The sequence below is a fragment of the Elephantulus edwardii genome, unplaced genomic scaffold, assembly GCF_000299155.1.
Source record: "Elephantulus edwardii isolate Elephantulus edwardi_28Jun2011 unplaced genomic scaffold, EleEdw1.0 scaffold00102, whole genome shotgun sequence".
NCBI classification, from domain to species: Eukaryota; Metazoa; Chordata; class Mammalia; order Macroscelidea; family Macroscelididae; genus Elephantulus; species Elephantulus edwardii.
Window position 1 is genome coordinate 3,776,197 of NW_006399852.1, and position 25,118 is coordinate 3,801,314.

At 38.5% G+C, this 25,118-nt stretch overlaps 1 protein-coding gene across 3 annotated transcripts in view; it reads right to left on the reverse strand.

The window, feature by feature from the left end:
• The window catches only part of STXBP5 (syntaxin binding protein 5 (tomosyn)), a 210,740-nt gene that overhangs the window by 155,201 nt on the left and 30,421 nt on the right, over positions 1–25,118 (reverse strand). For all 3 annotated transcript variants that reach the window (XM_006891652.1, XM_006891651.1, XM_006891653.1), the window contains exons 3-4: positions 20,524–20,605; positions 17,097–17,197 (exon numbers count right to left, since the gene is read on the reverse strand). In XM_006891652.1, the coding sequence (XP_006891714.1) occupies positions 17,097–17,197; positions 20,524–20,605 (183 nt within the window). The remainder of the gene's footprint in view (positions 1–17,096; positions 17,198–20,523; positions 20,606–25,118) is intronic.

Genomic DNA, 25,118 nt, shown 5'->3' on the forward strand with positions numbered 1-25,118 from the left:
ACCTGCGTTTATGCCTCTTAAAAAATGTATTTGCTATGAATAAGTCATTGATTGTGCAAAATTCGATCATTCTCTCTCCAGCTCCATTTCTGTCACCGAGCCCATGTTTTCCAAGTACAGATTGAATTAAATAATACAAAGAGGTGAAAAGCACATGCCAATCTAAACAGATGTGTAAACAGCAGCTGATCAAAATCTGCCTTGGATATTTTGGCTATGTTGTCAGAAGGAGGCAGTGGTGAAGTCAGACAACATGCCTGGGAAGGTAGAGGGTCAGTGGAGGAGAGGATGACTGTTAACAAAAGGGACTGAGTGACAGAGTGTCTTGAGCAATGGGCCATCACAGCAGTGAGTGTGAGCATGACGCAGCCTTGAGCAAGGTTTTGCTCTGTTGTACACAGAGTCCCTATGAGTCAGCGGCAACTCCACATCACCCAAAAACAGCAATACTTGATAACCAACTCTTAGAGGGAAAGTGTTATCATACACCCAACACCCTACATTGTGCTTCGCAGCAACACCTCAGAATCAAGTTAGAGCTAAGGGGGGGAAAACAAACTTGCCATCAACAATGTAAATTATCATTATGTGGAAAGAGCCACTAAGACACTAAGGCAGGAAAGAGAAATGGTGAAGTTACCCCGAGAATCACTATCGGTTGGTTATGTGGAAGTCTAGTGTATCTTCCAGGCGTGCTGCACTAGCACAGACAGGCTCTGTGCTTTGGAAGCAGCTCAGCTCTCTTTCTTTATATTACTACTCTAACCGAAAAACAGAAAAGAAAAGGGGGAAAAGCAAAGCTCTGGAGTGGGTGAAGAACCAAATAGCACTCTAAGAAATGGACAACAGCTAGCTTTGAATCCCTTAGTGGGAAGACTAGAAGATTATATATAAAATACCTGTTGTTGTTATGTACTATTGAGTCTGAGTTCAACTCACGGCTGACACTCCTGTGGGTTTCCAAGGCTATAAATTGCATGAAAGAAGATTGCCCATCTTCTTCTAGATCAGCAGCTGGTGGTTTCGAGCAAACAGTATCTTTTTATCTCTCTCAAGGTTCTTCCTCCTTTGAACTCTCTCCCATGTAACCAAGCCCCATGTCTTCTAGAAATGAGAGATTCCCTTCTATTCTTGCAAAAGCAAATAGGACTAGGTGAACTGGTTAACAAATACTTTTTTTAGCATTCATTCATTCAAGCATTGTGAATATTGCTGGTGATAAAATAGTGAACAAAAATATGAAAATCTAACTGAGATGATAATCAAGTAACCTGCATCAGAGAGATGGACAATGACTAAGGATGTTAGAAGAAAAATTGATGTCTTGGAGTTGTGGTGCTGGAGACGAGTATTAAATATACCACAGACTACTAGGAGAACAAATGGGTTTGTCCCAGAGAGGGTAACACCAGGCTGCTCCTTGGAGGAAAGGATTCTGTTCCACCTGACATACTTTTGGCCTATTTCAAGGAGGGACCAGTCCTTAGAGAGTGACATTATGCTAGGAAGGGTGGAGAGACAGCACAAGAGAGGAAGATCCTGGATGAGATGGACTGACTCAGTGAGTGGGGTATTGGGGGTAGGTGTGTCAGAGACAATGAGGTTGGCTCAAGCAGAGGACAGTTCAGAGCTGTTGCACATAAGGTGCTATGAGTCACAAGCGAATTGATGGCATATAACAACAGCAAGCAATTGTGAGTATAAGTGCTATTTTAGATAAACAGCATTGTATTATAGACTAGTTAAAGAACCAGCAGAGACCTAGACATAGAGAGTCAAGAAAAAACTTGTGAAAGAATAGTAATACAACACTGAGAAGGAGTTGGGCACAGAAAGGGAATAAGAAGTGGTCTGAAAATCAGAGATACTGTAAAGGAATAGTTTGATTTAAGGCCTAAAATGAACGTACTAATAATTTGCTCCCTGAATATTTGGTGAAATTGGAGGGACTCCAATCACCTAACCCAAGTTCCCCTCTCCAGGCCGCTAGCCAAACATTCCTTATAAAACAGACCAGGTATTGTTCCTATAGTAGTGGTTGTAGATTTCAGCTTCTTGCTAGCCTGGGGAAACATTCAAGGAAGCCAAGCCTCCTCCTGTAGGGAACACCAACTCTACAAGCCAGCCTCCCACAGCCCCTGGTTGTTTAGTCTGTGCCTCAGAGCACAAACAGCCAAATCTAACTCAAAATCCAGCCAAATCTATGGGTCTATCTCAAAATTCAGCCTATCAGACTTTCCCTTTAGCACTAAAGATTAACGTTCTGCACAAATGCAAGAGAGATACTATTGCACCAGCTCCGAAGTTTCACACCCCTGGCAGAAAGTCCAAAATCAACGCAGGAGAGGAAGACCCTCTATGAGGTAGACTGATTGAGTGATTGGGAGTAATAGGGGTAGGTATGTCGGAGACAGTGAGATTGGCACAGGGTAGAGCAGGGTTTAGGGCTATTGTACATAGGGTTGCTTTGAGTTGCAGGCAACCGATGGCACATAACAACAAACAACAACAATTGTCTATAAACTCTAACTCAGTCATGAGTTTACACAGTTTCCTTAACACAAACTAAAGATAAGCTTTTCATTTATTGACTCTGGTTTTGATTCTTTTTCACAATACCTAGCTAATTCCTCCTCTAAGGAGAGCAAGGTTACTCCTGGATTTACCTTTGGTTATGCATTCCCTTCTTCCAGTGTTCTTATAGCTGAAGTAATACCTTAGCTACACTGTGAAGTTATCTATTCCAGTCTTTCTCCCTTTTTCCTTAATGAGAATTCCTATCAACTACTGTATTTTGTTATAGGAAGTTATCTAACACTTTCTGACCACATTTTACAGTCTCAAGGGCCATCATTACTGTTTTCTCTCTCAATATGAAGAGAATTTTTTTTTCATCTTTGTGGAAAACAGATTCAATATGGATTGCATCTCAACATCAAGAAAACAGAAAATCTCACCACTGGATTGATAGGCAACATCATGATAGATGAGGAAAAGACTGAAATTGTCAGTGACTTAGTAGTCAAGAGATCAGGAGATGTATTACACTGAGAAAGTTTGCAGTCTGTCTGGGATCTCTCTAAATTAGTAAGGAGAAATTCTGTCTGTTTGAGGAATAAGGTATACCTGATTCAGACTATAGTCTTTTCAATTTCTTGCTAGTCATCTAATTTGAAAGATGGACAACGAAAATGGATGGGAGAAAAAAAGGAAGCCTTTGAGCTATGGTGTTGGAGAAGAGTACTGAGTATCCTGCCAAAAGAAAAAAAAAATATGTCTTAGAGAAGGTGTAGTTACAGCGCTTCTTGGAGGCAAAGATCAAGCTTCATCATCTCACATAGTTTGGTCATGTTGCTTGGAAAAGTTATTCACTGGAGAAGGACATCATGCTTAGAAAGCGGGAGGATTGGCTAAAGAAAGACCCTCAACCAGATGAACAGACACAGTGACTACAACAATGGGCTCAAGTATGGCAGAGATTGTAAGACTAGTACAGGCTACGGGAGAGTTCAGATCTGTCGTTCATAGGGTCACTATGGGTCATACTCAACTTGACAGCACCTAGCAACACAATCAAGATTCTCTTCCCCCAGAAAGTTATCTAACACTTGCTGATCACGTTTTTCTTTTTTAATTTTGACTGAGTACACACCTAAAATCCTCAAGGTTATTCTTCACGTCCATGTGACCAATTCATTCTCTTTATAGATCAGAATGATGTCCAGAATACTTTCTCTCTTTCCTTACCTTTCAACCAGGCCTAAATGTCTTTCTATTCTTGTGTTCTAGTATGAAATTTCACCCCACAGAATTGCTCTCGTTTCTAATGCTTGTACACTTTTCATTAAGCTGCTATCAAAGAAAATTGTTTCGCCAATATGACGCAATTACTACGAAAACTGTAATTTTAGGTCTCCGATTTACTCTAATATTGTCATTACATCTTATTCTTGTTTTATATTTGAAGAAAATGAGTTTGAAATCTTTGTTAGAGCTGTATAGATTTTTGGAGGCTGATGTTTGACCAAATGCTCTTTTATGACCCTCTGAGTTTGCATTTTGTTCATGCATCTACTGAGCAAATGCCAACTCTTACACAAAGTGCAACACTGAAGGAATAGCCCAAGTTAAATATTATTCATAAAATAAGAGTATAATTAGATAGCTGAATTTTGTTTATCCTAATAAGAACATCTGTGTTAAGGCAGCAGCTGGTTCCTGCAGGACCTTCCAGGCTGCAGCAAACCTTCCACTACTGTGGAATGGATTACTCTAGTTTTCAGTCTTTTTCTTAAGAGGATTTTAGACTTTAGTGCTCCATTGATAATTAAATTTCAAATACATTCATGCTTATTTATTCTCTAAGCCTATTGGATGCATCTGTTATAAAATGAAAACAGATGTAAAGCAGAGTGCTAGCATAAAATATACACCTAAGGAATATATTAACTTCAGAACTAACATTTATTTGACTACTCACGTGTCCAACATACCTCTGGGGGAGGACTACATTCAACTCTGTAGGATTTCACAATGGAAAAACCCACTGGAGGGTCAGCTGTGAGGTGATTCAGACTCAACAGTACATAACAACAACAGGTATTCTATATAATAATCTTCTAGTCTTCCCACTAAAGAGATTCAGCTAGCTGCTGCCCAGTTCTTGGAGTACTATTTGGTTCTTCGTCCATACCAAAGCTTTGCTTTTTTCTCTTTTCTGTTTTTCAGTTAGAGTACTAAAGCAACATTTACATGAGAATGTTTAATTTACTTGAGAGTTAGGATTTGGTAGAAATTATTAGACATAATTATTCCATAATTTCTGGTCCTAGAATAAGACCTAATACTAATGATCGAAGACAAGATCAATTGTGGGATGTCATCAAGGATTCCACCTAAGACGGAAGCTAAGCATCATACAAAAGACAGAAGAGAAAGAAAAGACCAAATTAGATGCCACTCAAAAAAAAAAAAAAAAAACCACAAAAACTGAACTACAACAAAGAGACACAGCTTGAGAAGATAAACTAACATAATAAAATGTGTAAAGAACTGGATTTAGAAAATCAAAAGGAATAACGATTTTTCAAGTTGAAAGAACTGAAAAACGAATTCAAGCCTTATGTTCCAATACTGAATGAATCTATATTCAACATTTTGAATGATGCAGGAAACACCAGAAGAAGATGGAAGGATTACAGAGAGTCACTGTACTATAAATATTTGGTCAACAATGAATTTTATAAGAAGCATATACTAAAGAACCAATGGGAATAAAGAAAGAAGTCTGAGCTATACAGAAGGCATGGCAAACAGGTAAGGCCCCAGAAAGTGAAGGGATACCAACTGACATAGTTCAACTAACAGATCCAGCCCTGGTTATTCACATCCAGCTATGTAAAGAAATTAGGAAGACAGCTAACTGATTGACGGACTGGAAGAGCTCCATAATTTTTTCAACTTCAAAAAAAGGTGATCCAACATTTTGTGAAAATTATCAATCACCACCATGAATGCCATATGCAAGTAAAACCTTGCTTAAAAAGATTATTTAAAAGATGGCCAGAACAGTACATCAACATGGAACTGCCACAAATTCAAGCAGTATTCGGAAGGCTGCATGTCACGAAGGACATTCTTGATATTACATGGACCTCGGCAGAAAGCAGAAAATACCACAAAGATGTTTGTGTTTTACTGATTTTGTAAAGGCATTTTGTTGTGTGGATCATAACAAATCATGATGAACATTGAGAAGAACAGGAATCCCAGAACACTTAATTCTTGTATGTACAAAACAAGTGAACACCACATGGTTTAAAATCAAGAAAGGTGTGCATCAAGTCTGTATCCTTTCTTCATACCTATTCAATCTGTATACTGAGCAAATCATTCCAGAAACTGAACTACAGGAAGCAGAATGTAGCATCAGGATTGCAGGAAGACTCATTAACAATCTACATGACGCAGATGACAACTTTGCTTGCTCAAAGTGAAGAGAACATGAAAGACATACTGCAGAAGATTAAGGACTAAAGCTTTCAATATGGTTATCTCAACATCAAAAACACAAAGTCTCACCAGTGGACCAAAAAGCAACGCTGGGATAGATGGAGAAAAGAATGAAGTTTCCAACAATTTCATTTTATTTGGCTCCACATCAACATTCAGGGAAACAGCAGTCATGAAATCAAAAGACAGTGCACTGGAATAATCTGCTGTCAAAAGACCTCTCCAAAGCTCCAAAGAGCCAGAATGTCAGTTCAAAGATGAAGGTGTGCTTGATGTAAGTCTTTATCAATTACTTGCTATGCTTCTGATAACAAATAAGGATGAGAGAAGAAGAATCAATGCCATTGAGCTGTGGAGTTGGGAAAGAATACAATATATACAATATATCCCACGGACTGCTACAAGAACAAACAAGTCTGTCTTAGTAAGGATGGTGAAACTTTCCTCATATACTGTGGGCATGCTGTCAATAGGGGTCAGTCCTTGGAAAAGAACATCATGCTGCGAAAGGTGGAGAGTCAGCATGAGAAAGACCTTCAGTGAGTTGGCCTGGTGACTGTAACAATGGACTAGAGAGTATCAGAGATGGTGAGGATGTCACAGAATAGGGCAAGGTTCAGGTTCACATCTGCTCACAGGTTAACTTATGAACTGTAGAGAACTCAATGGCATCTGAAAACAAGAACAGCATAATAAGAGAAGCCATTAAAATAGTTTCATTCTCAGTCAGAAAATTTCTCAAACGCTATTTAATAACACATTTGAAAAATTTAACATGGCTGAAAAGGTCATTATAACTCAAAATGATGGGAAAATATTAGCAAATAGTTATTAATATACTCATAATTTCTCTCAAATTAAAATTCCCTTTAAAAATATACAAGGTACACGGAACTCTCTCTGACACTGCAACCACTGGAGCAAATTTTACTTGCAAAATACTCAGCTTCTATTGAAACCTAAGAATCTCTCTTTTAAATGCTATTACTGTTGACAAATTAATTCCTGTGGTAAAAAGTTTCTGAAAGATGGCATCCCTAGGAAGTGGGAGCCTGCCGGTTGGCATTGAGCTATATGTTCCTCGTTATGGATTGAATCGTGTCTTCCCTAAATACACGTTGCGAATCATAATCACAATACCTGTAGATTTAATCCCATTTAAGAATACGCTTTGCTATGTAATTGGAATCATGTGAGTACATGGTGTGTTCTAAATTAGTCACAAGATATAAAAGGAGCAGGAAATAACTCTAACTCATTGTCGTCTGTTGCTGTAGTGTGCAGTCAAGTTGGAACTGACCCACAGCCGACCCTCCAACGCGTTGTCAGAGGCAGTAAATCTCATGGGAGGAGACTGCTCATCCTTTTCCTGAGCAGCAGCTGGTGGGCTCAAATTGTGTGCACGTGTGACTGCAGCGCGGCTTCTTACCACCTGGCCACAAACTCGGATCTGACTCTCCAGAAGGTTCTCAAAGGCGGTGAATCACACGGAAGGCGAATGCCTAGATGCTCCCTGGAAGCAACTGTTGGATTCAAATCATTTGAATTGGCAGAAAAAACTCCTTATCCAAAAGGCCACAAGAGGTTCCTAAAAGGAGTAGATTAGGCCTAAGAGCAAGAAAGCATCAACAAGGGAAAGACCAATACCAAAAGGAAATCATGCAGCAAGAACTAGAAAGGATTTCCTCCCAGAGAGAGGACCCAGAATTCAGACTTTCGCCTTCTTAAACTGTGAGAAGCAATTTACTATTTGTTATAGTGATCTGCTTGTGATATTTTCTATGTTCTGTTCTTTTTTCTAGGTATATTTTGAAAGAGAAAACAAAACCCCTTGAAAACAAGATTGTTGCAGAGACTGATTATTTTACATACGAGTAGGCCAAGAGTCTTTAAGTGATATCTAATAATATAAAAATTCATTAGGTAGATAAGGTAGGGGATGAACAGACCAAGAGAAGGAAAAACAAGCACCACAAACCTGATATGTGCATGGGTTTAGTTTATCTGAAGGACAGTAAGGAAAAAACCAGGCAAATCTGTCTTGGAAGAAGTACAGCCATTATGTATGATCCACAGAGAGCAGAACCGTAAAGTTTTGTCTCATGAAATCTGGGCACATTACCAGGAGACGACAGCTGCCAAAGCAGGACACCGTGCCTGGGAAACTAGAGCATCAAAAGAGAAAAACCCTCCGTGACATGGACTGATGCAGAGGCTGAACCAACAGCAATGACTGTGAAGATGGCAAAGGACGGGGCCACGTTTAGGTCTGTTCTGCGTGACTTCACTCTAAGCTGGAACTGATTCAATGGCAGCTCAAGAAGAGTGTGGGGAGGGGGCAGGGCACATAAACCCTGGTCCAACTGGCTTCAAGAGCACATGAGAGAAGAGAGGTAAGCAGGAAAAGAGAAATGGGACAGGAGCTGGAAAAAGCATGTAGTGAAGAGAGCTTCTGTCTTCAGAAAAGAAAGAGTGTCAGAATGAAGACAGAACTGATGGGAGAGAATTCTCTCTGAAAGTGACATTTACTAAAAGTTTTTTGCCCAAATTTGCAAAGTACATTTTGCGCAAAGTAGGAAACGTTTATAAATGGAGATATTCCAGAGTATTAAAGGTTAGAGACATCTAGCACAGTAGGAAAGAGCATTATCACTTTCCCTCCCTAAAGACTAGCTTACAACTCAGGAGATATTCTCTCCTCCCAAGGGCAGATCATCAGATCACAAACACATATACACATATTGTTGCTGGTTACGTGCCTTTGAGCCAGAACCCATAGCTGGCCCTCAAGTGGGTTTCAGAGGTTATCATTTCACAGGAAGAAACCACCTGTCTTTCTCCCATCAAGCATCTGGTAGATTTAAACTGCCTGCCTTTGGATTGGTAGCACAACTACTTATCATTAAGCCCTCAAAGTTCAGACCTATGTTGTGGCGGTTGTGTACCATCAAGTAGGAAGTGACTCACAGCTGACCCTTCGGTGAGTTTTCAGAGGTAGTAAATCACATGGTGTGAGAATGGCCATCTTTTCCCTTCAGAATAGCTAGTTTTAGAGATGCAATTACCCATCTCTAAGCCACCAGCGCTCCCTCATTGACATATGCCAGATCTAGAGCAGACATCACCCTCACGTGAGAAATTATCCTACTGTGACAGCACTGTGCTGCAGATGGAAGGGTAGAGACCCTAAGTCTCAAGACAACAGTCCTGGAGCAGGAGCTCTGTTGCAAGGACCTAGTATCTCCAGTACTGCATAAGACAAATCCTTTCCTAAAGCTGGTACATGGGATTTGGAATTAGAGCCTCTAAAACTTGAGACTGGCAACAGCGTGAGAGATGCGCTACAGTGTGAGAGACGCGCAACAGTGCGAGGCGTGAAGTACCACAGAAGTGGCTTGGGCCTGAGCATATCAGAGGTTGGCTGGGTGGAGAAAGGTGCTGGATGGGTGCTGGATGTGGGAGGTGTGAGTGGAAGTGGAGACTGATGGAGCAGCAAATGGGATGCAACAAGACACATATGCCAAAGGACTGGGGGGAGTGACACTGAATCCAGTGTTTCTTTTTGTAAGGGGGAAGGGGCTTTCATCTGCTCCTTTCCGTAAAATACTTGTCTGTCAAATATTGATCTAAAACTGAGCATTCAAATTAAGACAGATGAGGAAGAAGGACTGGCCATCCATTTCAGAAACAACAGACCTTCAAAAACCCTATGTACTCTAAGAACACTCAGTCTAGCAGATATGGCACCTGAGGCTAAGCCCTCAAATTTAGAAAGAAAAATGAGGAGGAACAGTTGTAAGCACACAATGATTAACATGTGGAATGTGAGAAACACGAATGTGGGGAAACTGGACATTTTTAAGAAATAAATGGAACACATAAATATTGACATACTAGATGAATTACACTGGGAAAATCTGCTGTCCGGGACCTTTCCAGAGAGTACTGAAAAGCAATGATGTCAATCTAGAAACTAAGGTGTGGCTAATTCAGATCATAGTCTTCACAATTACTTCCTAAACACCAGAGAACTGGACAATGACTAAGGATGACAGAAGAAGAATTGAAGTCTTTGAGTTGTGGTGCTGGAGAAGAGTCCTGAACATACCAGAGACCACCAAGAAAACAAATAGATCTGCAAAGAAACCTCTGGAGAAGCTCAACATCAGCTGTGAAAATGAGGCCAGCCGCTGACTGCAGAACAGACCATCAACTACTCATATATAAGTTCAAACTAAACCTATAAGGAAGGTTAAATCAAATCCACAGTAACCAAAAATTTACCTTGAATTTATCTCACCTAAATGTAAAAACCATCACAGGAACAGATCTGAGATCTTGAACATTAATGAAGGAAGGCCATTTAAGTTGTGGGAGGATATCAACAATATTATCCATGAAGAATACAAAAGGTCATCACAAGCACTGAGAAGGAAGAAAAGACTGAGATGGATGTCAAAAGAGACTAAATATTGCACTAGAGTGCTGAAAAGTCAAAGCAAAGTGAAGAAAGCAGGCAATTAAGGAGCTGAACAGAAGATTCCAAAGGGTGTTTCAGGAAGACAAAGCAAAGTATTATAATGAAATGTGTAAAGAGCTAGAGTCAGAAAATCAAAAGGGCTAAACTTTCTTGGCATTTAAGATGAAGGAACTGAAGAACAAATGCATGCTTGAAGTTGCAACATTAAGGATCTTATACGCAGAATATGAAATGATCCAGGAACCATTAAAAGAAGAAGGAGTATACAGTGTACCAAAAAGAATTGGCCAACACAGAGGAATTTAATGAAATAACCTATTATTAAGAGGCAACTGTGATGAAGGAGAAAGTTCACTCTGCTCTGAAGGATTTGGCAAAAAATAAGGCCCCAGGAATTGATGGAATACCAATTGACATAATTCAACAAACAGAAGCACCCCTGGATATGCTCACCAGGTTGTGCCAAGAAATCTGGAGGATAACTACCTGGCCCACTGACTGGAAGAGATTCATAGTTCCATTCAAAAAAAAAAGGTGACCCAACAGTATGGAAATTATAGAAAAATATCTCTAATACCACAGGTAACAAAATTTGAAGATTATTTAAAAATTACTGGAACAGTACATCAACAGAGAATTACCAGAAATAAAAGCTGGATTTAGAAGAAGCTATGGAACTAGAGATATTATCACCAATGTCAGATAGATCTTGGCCAAAAGCAGAGAGTACCAGAGAAATGAAATGTCTATCTGTATTTCACTATGTAAAGGCATTTATTTGACTGTGTGGATCACAACAAATTATGGCTAATCTTGAGCAGAATGGGAACACTTGTGTTCACACAAAACCTGTTTTGGAAATCAGGAAGCAGTATTCATAATAGAGCAAGGAAATATTGCATGGTTCAAAGTCAGGCATAAGTGTGTCAGGGATGTGTCCTGTCTCCATACCTTTTCAATCTATACGCAGAAGAGATCAGTCAGGAGGTTAGGCTCTACGAGGAGGAATGTGGCATCAATACTGAAGGAAGACTCATTAACAACCTGCAATATGCAGTTGACAAAACCTTGCTTGCCAAAGCTGAGGGCAGACCTCAGGCTTTTGCTGCAGAAAGTCAAAGACCGTAGTCTCCAAGGAGACAAAGATTCTCACCACTGGGCCATGACAGATGAGAAGAGATTGAGGTGCTAACAATTTCAGCTTGTTCAGCTCCACAATCAACACTTTTAGCACCAGCAGTCAGGAAATCAAAAGACAACCGCATTGGGGAAGTCTGCTGTCAAGGATCACTCCGAAGTGCTAAATAGTAATGATGTCAGTCTAGGGACTAAGGTGTGCCTGATCCAGGCCATGGTCTTCGCAATTACTTGCTATGCATCAGAGAACTGGACAATAACTAAAGATAACAAAAGAAGAATTGACACCTTTGAGTTGTGGTGCTGGAGAAGAGCACTGAATATACCACAGATCTCCAAGATAACAAACAGATCTGTATCAGAGAAGGTGAAACCAAGCTTCTCCTTAGAGGCAAGGATTCTAAAGCGGCATCTCACATATTTTTGGCACGTGGCCAGGAGAGACCAGTCCTTGGGAGAAGGACATCATGTATGGAAAGGTGGAGAGACAGTGCAGGAGAAAAAGACCCCAGATGAGATGGACTGATAAAATTACTGGAGCAGTTGAGGTAGGTGTGTCGCAATCAGAGTCTGGCCCAGGCCAAGGCAGGCTTCAGAGCTGTTGTACACAGAGTCGCTGTGAGTCACAGCGGACTTGATAGCACATACCAGCGATAGATTTTTTGCTGCTGTGTGTCATCAAGTCAGAACCAACACAAAGGTTGGTTTTCTAAGGCACTAGATCGCACAGGAGGAGACTGCCCAGCCTTCTTCCCAGAGCAGCTGGCAGGTTGGAACCTGTGCCTTTGGGATTGCTGGTTAGCTTCTTATTCCTCTCTACATAAACCAGTTTCCTATTTATGAGTTCCTTTTACTCAATACTAGGAGCTCTAATAGTGCTACTAACCCAAAGGCTGCACATATTCCCTGGTTCGAATCCACCAGATGCTGCACAAGAGAAAGAGAAGTAGTCTTCTCTCATCACAATGTATTTTCTTGGAACCACCACGGAGGGTCATTCTGAGTCAGAAGTGACTCAATGCTGTCAGTTGTTTTGTTGATGTTTTTCATTCACATTGTGTTTCATATGATCATTCCCAGACATTATGGCTAATGAAATTAATCACCATTGATCTATGCCCACTATTACCCTGTCTATTCATGTCTGGATCCTTCCCAACTCCTTCACTCCTGCCCTCCACCCACCAAACACTGCAACCTGTGATAATATCCCCAACTCCCCACCCTTGAGTTGTCTTAAACCATGCACCCTTCTGCACATGTCAGGTCTGCTTGGCCCTCGGTAGAGTGGTCTTGTGATGCCAAGAGAAAATAAACATGAAAAATTCTTTTAAAAAAAGAACTGGTTACATCACCATAAGAGGGTTTCCTTCAGGCAGAACTGTGCTTTTAAAATATCTTTCAATCCTAGGTCCCAGGAAGGAAAAGATGCCATAAATAGACAACAAGAAAATAAATGATAATAAAAAGTAAAAGTAGTTGACAGGTTCCTTGCAGCTGAAGTCTGTATTTCAAGAACCACAAACTGATTAAGGGAAATAACTATGTGCTTACTAGGCAACATATATTTATGATTTTAATATTTTATATCTTTTTATATTTAGCTCTGATTCTCTACCATAAATAAGAATGCAACAGAAAAAAATTCCACGGTTAAATAGGCGAATCTATACTACATATACTACTCTTCCCACCTTAAAGATTTCCCCCTACAAATGTATTCATAACACTGCAAAGTTTAGCAACAAAACATCCTTTTAGTCTAACATTTTCTGAACTGAGGGGTTATCCTACAGAATACTCTGTCAAACAGCTTAAGAGAAATATAATTGTAAGTAATGGAAATCTAGTTAATTCATGAACAGTGAAGATAAGCAAGAAATCAAGACAGTATATTCAGTTTTCAAAAGAGACATGAAAAGTAGATTTGAGGCAGGTGGACAGAGAACTAACAAGTTGTGAGGCATCCAACAATGAGATAAACTACACTCCCTGGTGATGACTGTCTCAATGGATGGGGAAAGGAAATGTTCAACTCCCGTTTTACGTTAAAAAGTAATAAACTTAGCGTGGAGTAGTATGAGTAACACAGAGCACTTACTGTATTCTTCCTATGAGGTATCGTTACCTCTACCTTATAGATGAAGAAACTAGTACACAAGGAGATTTTAAAATTTTGCCCAAGATCATACAGCAGTAATCAGGAGAGCCACAATACGAACTCAAGAATTGCACATCCAGAGCCCATTCTCTTAACTATTCCTTATTAGCTAGGCACTTTCTAGTAAGCCAGAATCTATGCTCCTGGAGTTTACCTCAAGCACTTGTTTTGCTTGAACAAGTCTTCGGAAAAAAACCAACCACCTTAGTTGTGCTACAACTGAAAACTACATTTCTAGCTAACGTGTAAAGGAATGCTGGGCGTCAGAATTATATGGGACTGAGAAGCAGAAAGGTAAATAAATAATGTAACCAAAGAGATAGTAAGTATTAGACTGCAAAAGGCCTGAGATGATATGCTGAAGAGTTTTTATCCTTCATCGTAAATTTGCTTTACTGAGGCATGTTATGATCATACTTAAGTTTTTGCAAGATGTACATGACATACACACAAATCATATAAGGCAAAGCTCTTGCCTAAAGAGTTTGCTAACAAATGCTGAGGCAGTATTAATGAGGATATCCTTATACCAGTGACATACTCGTTATCAATGGCAGTTTTCCACTAATATTCTAGCTCCTGAAAGAAACAGACTGATACCAACACAGTCAACTAAATTCTGACAAAAGAAAAAGGGGAACTGGAGAAAGAGTAGTCTTCCCAACACAGTGGAACAAGTGGATATTCACATGACAGAAAAATAAACCTAGAAACTGACACAAAAAAAGACCTTTCACAAGAAGCAATACAAAACGAATCATATACATGTATATCATGCATATGCAAAACGGCAACTTCTAAAAGGCGTGTAGATATTCTAAACATCTAGATATCCTCTGGTTTTCAATATTATGGATACATATTAAAAATATAAACTATGAAAGAAAAATGGGTAATTTATACTTTTTAAAATTAAATGACATTGCAAGGAGAATAAAAAGACAACCCAGACTAGGAGGAAATATTTACAAAAAGCCTATTTTATAAAAAACATGCATGTAAAATATTCAAAAAACTTGAAACATCTAGCAATACAGAAATAAAACGTTCAATTTGAAAATGAGTAAAAATTCTGAACAGACAAAGAGTTACAAAGATAGAAAACACACACATTAAAATCTGTTGTATCTCACACTTCAGTGTTGTAGTTGGTTGCCATTGAGGCGTCCAGGACTCACAGAGACCCTACCAACAACAGACAAGAACCCTGGCCTACACTGCACCATCATCAAAATTTGTGCCACGTACGAGATCACTGTTATAGAAACTGGGCCATTAAAGAATTACAATGAAAACAGCAATGAGAAGCCACTATAAACCAATTCTTAAAACTCACTACCACTAGAACAAACTGACCACTGACCCTTCAGTGGGTTTCTGAGGCTGCAAACTTCAAAGGAGATTACTCATCTTTCTCCTGCACGGCAGCTGGAGAATTCATATCAATACAAACATGTACACACCAGGTTATCATCCGACGAACGACACCGTCTGAATGCCTTACATATGAATTACAAGAGCTAAAATTCAACATCCAACACAAACAAATGTTGAGGATGAAGATTCAATGAAATGAATTAAGATATGGATTATGAAAAACATTTTATTGTATAGTTTACTACAAAGATGAAATATTATTTTTAGAATCCAGCAATTATTCTCCCAGGTATTTACCCAATTATGCTGAAAAATTATGCTCATATCAAATCCTGAACACAAATATTTATGGCATGTAAGCAATTCCCAATTTTCAAAACCACGAAGTACTCAAAGCTGTTCTTCACATGTGAATGGATAAACAAATGGTGGTATATCCATGCAGTGGAATATTAGTAACAAAAATAAACAAGCTAGAAAGCCATGAAGTTCAAGGAACTTTAAATGTGTTCAGTAAAATTAAAGAGGAGAGTCTGAAAAGACTACTATATGACTACAATTAGATGATGGCCTGGAAAGCGTAATTTGAGAAAAGGAGGAAGGTATAAAGCACAGGGATTTTGAGAGCAGTGCTACCATTGTACACGACACCACAACATACACAGCAGCGCGCATCTGTCAAAACCGTACAGCATAATGTGTAAACGCTAATACAAACTATGAATTTTAGTTAATAATGTTCATTAGTTGTACCAACTATATTACACTAATGCAATATGCTATTAAGAGGGGGAAACTGCAGGGGACAAGGTCATGTGGAAGTCGATCTCTGTGTACTGTCTACAATCCATGGTCATGCAGTAGTTAAAGAAAAACGCCTACTGAAACACCTACCTGTTGGCCAATGCACAGGTTCCACAAGAGGACCACCAGGTGATCTCTAATTCCCAGTCTTCACAATACGAGCCATAATCCACTCTGATCCATACAGCCACAAAACCAAATGCCCATGCACAGTCAACAAGGCACATACTCTTGGTATTCTCTGCCTTTAGCCAAGGTCCATCTGACATCAGCAATGATATTCCTCTTTGTACCATTTCTTCTACATCTGACCTGATTTCTTGTAGTTACTGTTCAATGCTCTGCTAAAACCATTTTCTAATCCTCCTTGCATGTGCCATTGATGGTACTGTTCAATAATGTCCACATTCTATTGGATCAATTTGTTTTAGAATAGTCACAAAGAATGGATCTCTTCTTCCAGTTCGGGTGGCCAGGTTAACTGACTTAAAATCATGCAGGGATGAATGTCTCCAGTGCTGTATTCACTTTTTGAAAGATCTCCGCCAGTATTCCATCCACACGTGGAGCCTTGTTTTTTTGACCCATGCTTTTAGTGCACCTTGGACCTCCTTCTTCAGTACCTCTGGTTTGTAATCACGTGCTACCTACTGAAATGGTTAAAATGTTGGCCAATTATTTTTGGCATAGTGGCTCTGTTAATTCCTTCCATCTTCTATTAATGCTTCCTGTGTCATTCAATTCAAATCAGCTCTATTAAAAAAAAAAAAAAAAAAACAAGCCCACAGCATAACTGCAGAATCCTTTAGTATTGCAACTCAAAGGTTGATTTTTTTTTTCTTCAGTCTTCCTTCATGAGAAATGAGAAAACATGTTCTTCCCTCCAGGTCTTTACTCAGTTCACTTAAATACTTTGCTCTGTCTTCTGAGCCACCATTTGAAATTTTCTCTTCAGTTGTTTTACTTCATTTTTTTCCTTCCAACCAGTTTAGCTTCTCAATGCTATACACCTTCAAGCCCCTTCTTTTGGATCATTTTTAAAATTCTTTTTCATTCCTTCCATTACAAAAATAAAAGAAAATTCAAACTATGTTTCAAAGCAAAATAGCAAGTATCCTTTCTTACCTTTCTCTGCAGAATTTAAGTGAATGTAGTATGGCAGGTCTCTTTTGACGTAAATTCCATAAGTGTAAGGTGTCATCAGCCAAGGCACTCACAAGAGCTCCCTTAAAAACAGATTATAACACATGTTACAAAGCTACCTTGGAATCGAGTTCTCAAATTTTAAAACCTTCTACTAATAGCTTTCATTCTGAGAAACATCGACTTGCCAAAATTTTATACACAGATATAAATATACACACACGTATTATATGAACATCTACATGTTTTAACCCCATCAATAATTTGAAGGATACTGTAAAACAAAAGGTGAGTCTTGGAGTTGAAATCTAATTACATGTGACTAAAGTAATTCATTCACTATTAAGCATACTTCCTTGCCTAACAAAATGAAATATGACAGAAAGTCCACTGTTACTGGGCTGAAGACAAATCTGTATGGCAATAATAGTCTTAGTTCACAGCTACAATACTAGATTAGTGAGGAAAACAGAAATATCATTTAGCACATAGTAACTTCAGAGTCCAAAGAGCTGAAAACTCTGACTAGTTCAGAAACATGACACAATTACTGTGATTAATTAAACATTGTTAAATATGGAGAAGAAAACGGTGGCAGTATTTTAGACTGAACAAGGAGACTCAGCCTCACATCAGACACAACAAATCAAACTTTCCACAACAGAGGCTTATGAAGACGTGTTCTAAAATTTCCAGTGATGCTGCTATGTGCAAACAGGATTAAAAACGAATATTTATGCTGAGTGAAGTATCTCAGTCACAAAAGGACAAATACTGTATGGTGCCACTGTTGTAGAATGAGGCTGACATCAGGGTGCGGGTTAAGACTGAGAAAAGCTGGATAAATTATGTTTACTGCATTGAAGCCAATGAGGGAGAGAACAGTTTAAAAGTAATATATTTAAGGGCATTATGATTATCATAAGAGTCTGGAATGAGGGTTGCAGAGTGGAGTATACTCGGGGTGGGGGTGGGGGGTGCAGGGGGATTGTATACCAATGAAGGAATTTTTCTTTTGCTTTTCAAGGAGAAAAGCGAACTGGGGGTGGGGGTGGGGTAGATGGGAAGAAAAGTGCAACAATAAATGAATGGAAATCCAAAATCTCTGTAGATGTTCATTGAAATGAAAAAAAAGAGCAAATATTTATCTTAAGGATTGATTTATTAACACACATGAATACTTTTCCTCAAACGAGTCCTGTAACCTGATGTACAACAAAAAACAAAACAGAACAAAATTTAATTAAAAATGTAACATTTAAAAGAGTATTTTCAAAATTTTAGGTAACTATGGTGAATCTGAAAGCATCCTTGATTTAAAAGTGTTTCTCATCCATGTACAAGATTAAAAGAATTCTGAAGACAAGGTTTAATTTAAATTAAGTGTTCTCTCCACATCTCTCCTAACTTCAGAACAGTTATATGAGGACCAGGCGATTGTGCAGCCTCTCCTGCTACAATCTGACTGTCAGAAAGCAGCACGTGAAAGCCTGTCCTCTCCCTTTCACTAGACTGTGTCTTCTCATCTTCATCATTTCGAAGCAGAGAAACTGCAAACACTCACGGTCTCAAAAACATGTATTGTGTTTTTCAGTACCACCAGTTTCAGACCAAGATACTTGGCCATCTTCTGATCTCAGGGTGAAAAGCACACTCTGAAGAGCAAACAGCACCACCTGCTCGTCTCCCCTCTGGTCCTTTACCTCTGCATGACTTTACGGAAATGAAAGCAAATGGGCTTCACAAATGCCAGATTTTCAAGGCTGATTCATTTACTATTCAGATTATTCAGCATTTTTTATCATAGCTATTTTTAGGAGAGTACTTTTACGACTTTTAAAATAAAACATACAAGTAAAAGAAAACAAAATGGTTATTTTTGACAACTAACCTAATGAATCCTAATGAAGCTAAAAGAACCCTATAAAGTGAGGGATGACAGCGTCAACCACCTAATATTTCTAAAATTTAAGTGTACTATCAGTTTGTGATATGTTATTCATACTGGCTAACAAAACATACTGCTTTAAAAAAGAATCTTAATACAAATATAAACAGGGATATAGGAATATGGGCGGGGGACATGTAATTATAAAAAATGCAGAGTAATTGAGTGGTTTTGGAATGACAGAATGTATTTTGTGGTGGTAGTTCCTCAAAAAGCACATAAGATAAAAACGCATTAAACTATATACATATATGTATGTGCAAAAACATACTCACAAATGCATACAGAAACTGTTAAATCTAAATAAAGTCTGTAAATAATAGTATTAGACTGATTCCATTCTCCGGAATTGGATAATGTATTGTAGTTACATAAAATGTTATTATTAGGGAAGTGTTGTGAAAGGTACACTGTATCTAAGTGTTTTGACACAATGAGGCTAATTGTTTCAAATACAAACTAGGGTTTTTTGTTGTATCTGTTGTTTAAAAAAGAAAAATTGTCACAGAATGAGGAAGCATCCTCTGGTCCTACATATTGTGATGTAAAAATAAATAAATAAATAATACAATGCCCACTATACAGTTCTAACCAAAATATGGTTATAAAATATGGTTTTTCTAAAAAGAATTCTTCTAAACATGAAAACCCTGCATAGTGCCTATTACTTGGAATATAGTTTTCCTGAATTTTTTATATTGATTTTAGCTCTGCACCCAGGCTCTGGTCTTAAATTGTGTGATACGAGCAAAACACAGATCAAAAAGAGAGAGGTCTTCAGTACCTTTTCTCGCATATACAGTTAAGTATTTATTCCATGGATCCCAAAGTTATAGCAGCAGAGTGCAGACAAAATCTCCTATCCTCCTCCTTCTTAGAACCAGCACTCCTTACCCACCACTACTTAGAACAATCTATTCTTAGAACCACACGTGATAAAAAATTAGCAAACAATGTCTCTTTACAGATAATATGGAGTGTTCTTGCTCCTAATTTTCACTCTATCAAAAGAAAAAAGAGTGTCAATTAACAAATAATAAAATGTGAATGGTAAGGAAGAAATAAGTCAATGACCAGTTACTATAGATTTTAGTTTCTTCATTATAGAAAATTTATAATATATTCTTCAAAATTTTCACTGAACATCATATTTATAGTATGTTCAACCTCTAAAAAATGTTAATATAGATTTTTGTGTTGTCTTTCACTATTTCGAAAATACAATGCAGACTCTTCTACCAAAATAATATTTTATCTTATACCATTCTATTTTCAGCATTATCTTTAGAAAACATCATATATTATTTATGCATCTGTCCAAGAAGATGCTTTTAAATAAATAACTGTTATCTATTGATTTATTTGTTAGAACATTTAAACACAAATGCATGAAGGAAATATGAAAGACAAGAGTGGCCTTATTCCATATATAAACAAGAGAGATTAAAGCAATTCACTAACCTCATTAACCAGGAACTGGAGTTGGATTACTGCAGCACCACTGTCATGCTGGCAATAACATTCTACTCCTGGACGACCAAAACTGTCATTAGTTCCATTAAGGAGCTTATGGTATGTGTGACCTACAGATAACGATATATTATATAATATACTACTAAATATTCTTGATGACCAGATAGTCATGTAGTCTATTTAATGAAGTTAACCTTGTTAAACACCAATCTTATCAGTTAGCTTGTTTTAAGTTGAGAATCAGAAATCTCAAGAGATTACAGATCTAAAATAAGAAAATTCTTCCTTCCAGAAAAAAAAGTACTAAAACCAGCAACATACAAAACCAATATACAGCTACTATCTTTTGTTTTAATTCTTTCTTTTTTCCCTGAAAACTTAAAACAACAAAATAAGAACAGGCAGTTTATCCTCAGAGCACTCAATTTTGTCTGTCAGCAAACAAATCTGAAAAGTTGACAAAGGCCAGTTTAGAATATCACTTTAGAAACTTCTAAGAACAAACTTTTCTCCCACTCTGTGATGGCATTTGCACTAGATAATGAAGAATGACATAACAATGTTTCTAATTGAAGCATGATATTATATAACCAAGAAATACATTACTCTTATAAAGCAGGCATTAATATGGATTAAAATGCAAATTATAGTAACAACAAACAGGTGGCATTTTCTGTTATGTACTACAATAAAGTGTTATGTGTCATCCTTATAATTCATCAAGGATATAACGCTTTCCTCCATTTAAACAGATTACGAAAGTGAAGCACAAAGAAATTCAGTAACTTGTCCTATATCACATTGCTAGAAAATAACAACGAGGGAGATTGAATCTAAGCATTCTGGCTCCCTATACTGAATTTAAAAAGTCTACAGACATAAAAATTACTATATGGTTGGCATTGGTATTGGCCTTTTATCTTTATAACCTTTGAACAAAAAGTTGCCTGCTCTAAAATGCTACCATATCAACCTACTTCTCACTAGTTAATAAATGCTCCTGTTCTTGTTTAATGCCGTCGTCCATAGCAACCTATGAACAGAAGGCCTGAATCCTTTCGGTAGTTACTGTCATTTCTCCAAGTTCATAGTTTCTAGAGGCATGTCATTTAGGAAGTGGATCCCACTCCTTCCAAACCTGTCTTAAATCTGGAGCTCCACCAAACGTTGTTCACCACGGGCAGCCATTATTGAGCCCCTAATGGCACAAAGTTCACCATCACAGCAAACCCAGACTACCTCAGTACAGCAAATTGACAGAGGAGTGCTGTACAATTTAGAAGACTCTTCCTCCAAAATACAGAAACAAGGGATTAAAATATAATCCCTCAGGCCCAATTTTTAACTATAAGGACACTCCCCCCCCCCAGGAGGTCTTCTTGATTCTAAACAAGCGACTTAAATAAAAACAACCAAACAAGCCACACAGATCCTCAACAAAACAAGAGCACCAAAGTACAGCGTCCAGCCGCTTCAACCAACCCCAAAATGGAGACACAGGCTTTGGCGTAATATATTGTTGTTGTTCAATGCCATTCAGTACCAACCCTATAAACAAAAGAACCATTGTCCTTCCTCTAAGTTCACAGAGTGTTCTAGTCATGGTTAGGAAGTGGATGCCACTTGTACTTCCAAGCCTGTCCTGCTCAGTGGGCTCTACCAAACATTGTCAATCATGTGTAACCATTATGGCACTAAGGCCCATCATTGGGATTCATAGCAATTCAAAGTTTCCTCAATACAGAGAAAGGACAGAACAGTGCTGTACTTGGGTGCATTTCAAAGACAATTAAAACCAAGCCAGAGAGCCGCAGGCCCCTCGGGACTAAATAAATCTTCAAAGACCCCAGGCCTGTACTCCGGGCTCTCACGGGCTCCAACAAGAGGCATCCAGCCAACCAAATGTTCCAGAGCCAACAGAGTTAATAAATATTAACAGAATTGTTTAAAAAAAAAAAAACCCTAAAAATAAAAGTTGGTTAAACTGACTTACCCCACAGCTCTCTGTATGTAAACCTACAGACAGGTATGGAGCCCAGCTCCAAAAATCCCAACTCCCGGCCCCCTTATGTGCTCTACAGCGGTTCAACGGCTCAGTTTTTAGAAGTAGATCTTTGAGCCTCAAATGTCCATCCTTTCAGCTAGCAGCCCAGGGCATTAACCTTCTGCACAATGTAAGGTCTCATCATTATCTCTACCTTCCTTTAATAAATGTCCCACAAGTTAAAATGTTAAAACAGAAGAAAAAAAAATTTAGGCTGTTCTTGTGTGCTCTCAAGTCAGAAACAACTCCCAGCAGGGTTCCACGGGCAGTACATGGCAGGGGAAGAGATCATCCATCCTTCTTCCACAAAACAGCTGGTGAATTTGAATCGCACGCCACTGGATTAGCAGTGCAACTCCTTATGTCTGAGCCACCTATTTTGTATGCAGCCTTTTATTTTATATATTGTTCTCCATGGTCTGGTTTTTCCTATTACTAGAACCTAACTTGACAATCCTATGAAGTACTGGGCTAACTGAGCCTGATTAGGTCCCAGTGCCCTACTCTCTGGGGTTCCTGTGTAGCACAAGTGGTTAAGTGTTCAACTACTCGCCCTGCTGGCAGTGTGAACCTGCCTCGAAAGCCCAGGGAACACAAGCTTGTCCATCTGCTCCGAAGACCACAGCCCTGAAAACCCCCCACCCCCACACCCAGCAGTTCTGCACCCCGAGTCCTGCCACAAGCAGGAGGAATCAGTTCACTGCTGACCAAGACCACCATGAGAAAGCTACTCTTAGCGACCCTGCGCTTTTGTCTATTTCTGAGATACAAACCTTAATCTACAGAAAATGAGACTTCAAAATTGCATGTCTGGTGCCATCATATCCCGAAATAAACACAAAAAGCAATGTCCCTATTTCTGTTAATCTAATTTTCTCCCAAGTATAGCGATTCTAATATTTCCACCTAAATTATTATTCTTTCTGGTACAAATTCTATCTTGTAGCTGTTTTTAAGCCCTGTCAACTCACAGATCCCATCAACAGCAGGACTGACCCTGCCCTATTCACAATCTCTACCATGCATGCATCCACTGTTGCAGTCTCTGTATATTCTGTAATTCTCAACTAACATAAAAAAAGAAAAATCGCTCTATTGACCAGATCAGCCTTTAAGGTAGCTGAGAAGCCAACACCCTTAGCAATGCAATTTGAAGGTAGAATTCATTTAGTTGTGGCATTTCCTTTCCAATCACCTGACTATTGTATCTACATCTAGCAAGACTGGAAATTGCTACCTTTTTTGCATTTATATTTTTCACCAGTTTAGAAATCACTAAAGTGAGTGACCGGATTATATTAAATTAACTGGCACAAATTTCAGGAGATGCATAACTGAGTCTTGATAAGAAAAAAAAAATCCAAGTTGTATTCTAATGTCAGCCTCCAAGGAAGTTTACCAGTGAGTCCTAAAACCTGAGTAAACTGTGGCTATCGGTAAATACTTTATGCTCAGTTGTTACTGTCTGGTGCCAAACTGTTGGCTCTGAATGAGGGTGCTCTGCACACTGCTGAACCAGACCCTGCTCAATGCTGCCGTGCCCTCACAATTTCTGCCGTGCTTATGCTCAAGCTCACGGATAAAACATGGCAGTATACCCAGGAAGTCAAGAAAGCTTTAACTCTTCTTCTATTCCAAATAAAACCCACACTATTGAATGTGTGATATATCGTCACTTAATGTCTACCAAATTTCTACCTAAGGTGATAAATACATTAGATTAATATAATTTTAAGAACTACTTACTGAAAGTGCTTTGTCACACATAAAGCCTTAAATACATAATTTGACTTAATCTTCACAGAAACTCTAAAATAGAATGATTACCCTTATTTTATAAATAACAATTCTGAGGCACAGAGAAGGTAAGTAATACGATCCCACCTCCTGGCTCCTGACTTCTTTCCCTTTTCCTCTGCACAGGACAGCCTCCGAAAACCCACCAGAAGGCCAGCTGGGAGGCAGTTCTGACTCATGGCAAAAAGCAAATTTAAGCTGATATTTAAGCCAAAGAGAATTAAAATTTCTACAAATGGCTCGATAATAAATATTTTAAGTTTCACAAACTGTAGCGATTGTCCTAATTACTCAACTCTACAACTGTATTGTAGTGGTACAGTAAACAAATGACTAGGTATGACTATGTCTTAACCAAATTTTATTCACAGATACTGAAATGTGAATGTCATATAAATTTAAAAAACAGGCAGAATAGCCAGATTTGGTCTATAGACTATAGTTGGCTGATTTGTAATTTATACAATAATATTTAGAGATTGTTAACAGCTTCAGTTTGCTTAACTGTACAACCAACACTCTTGGTACCAGCAGCCAAGAAATTAAAAGATGAATTGCACTGGGAAAGTCTGCTGTCAGAGACCTCTCTAGAGTACTGAAGAGCAACAATGTCAGTCTGAAGACTAAGGTGCACCTAAGACATGGTCTTTGCAATTGGTTGCTATGCCTCAGAAAGCTGGACAATGACTAAGGATGATAGGAAAATTGATGCCTTTGAGCTGTGGTGCTAGAGAAGAAAACT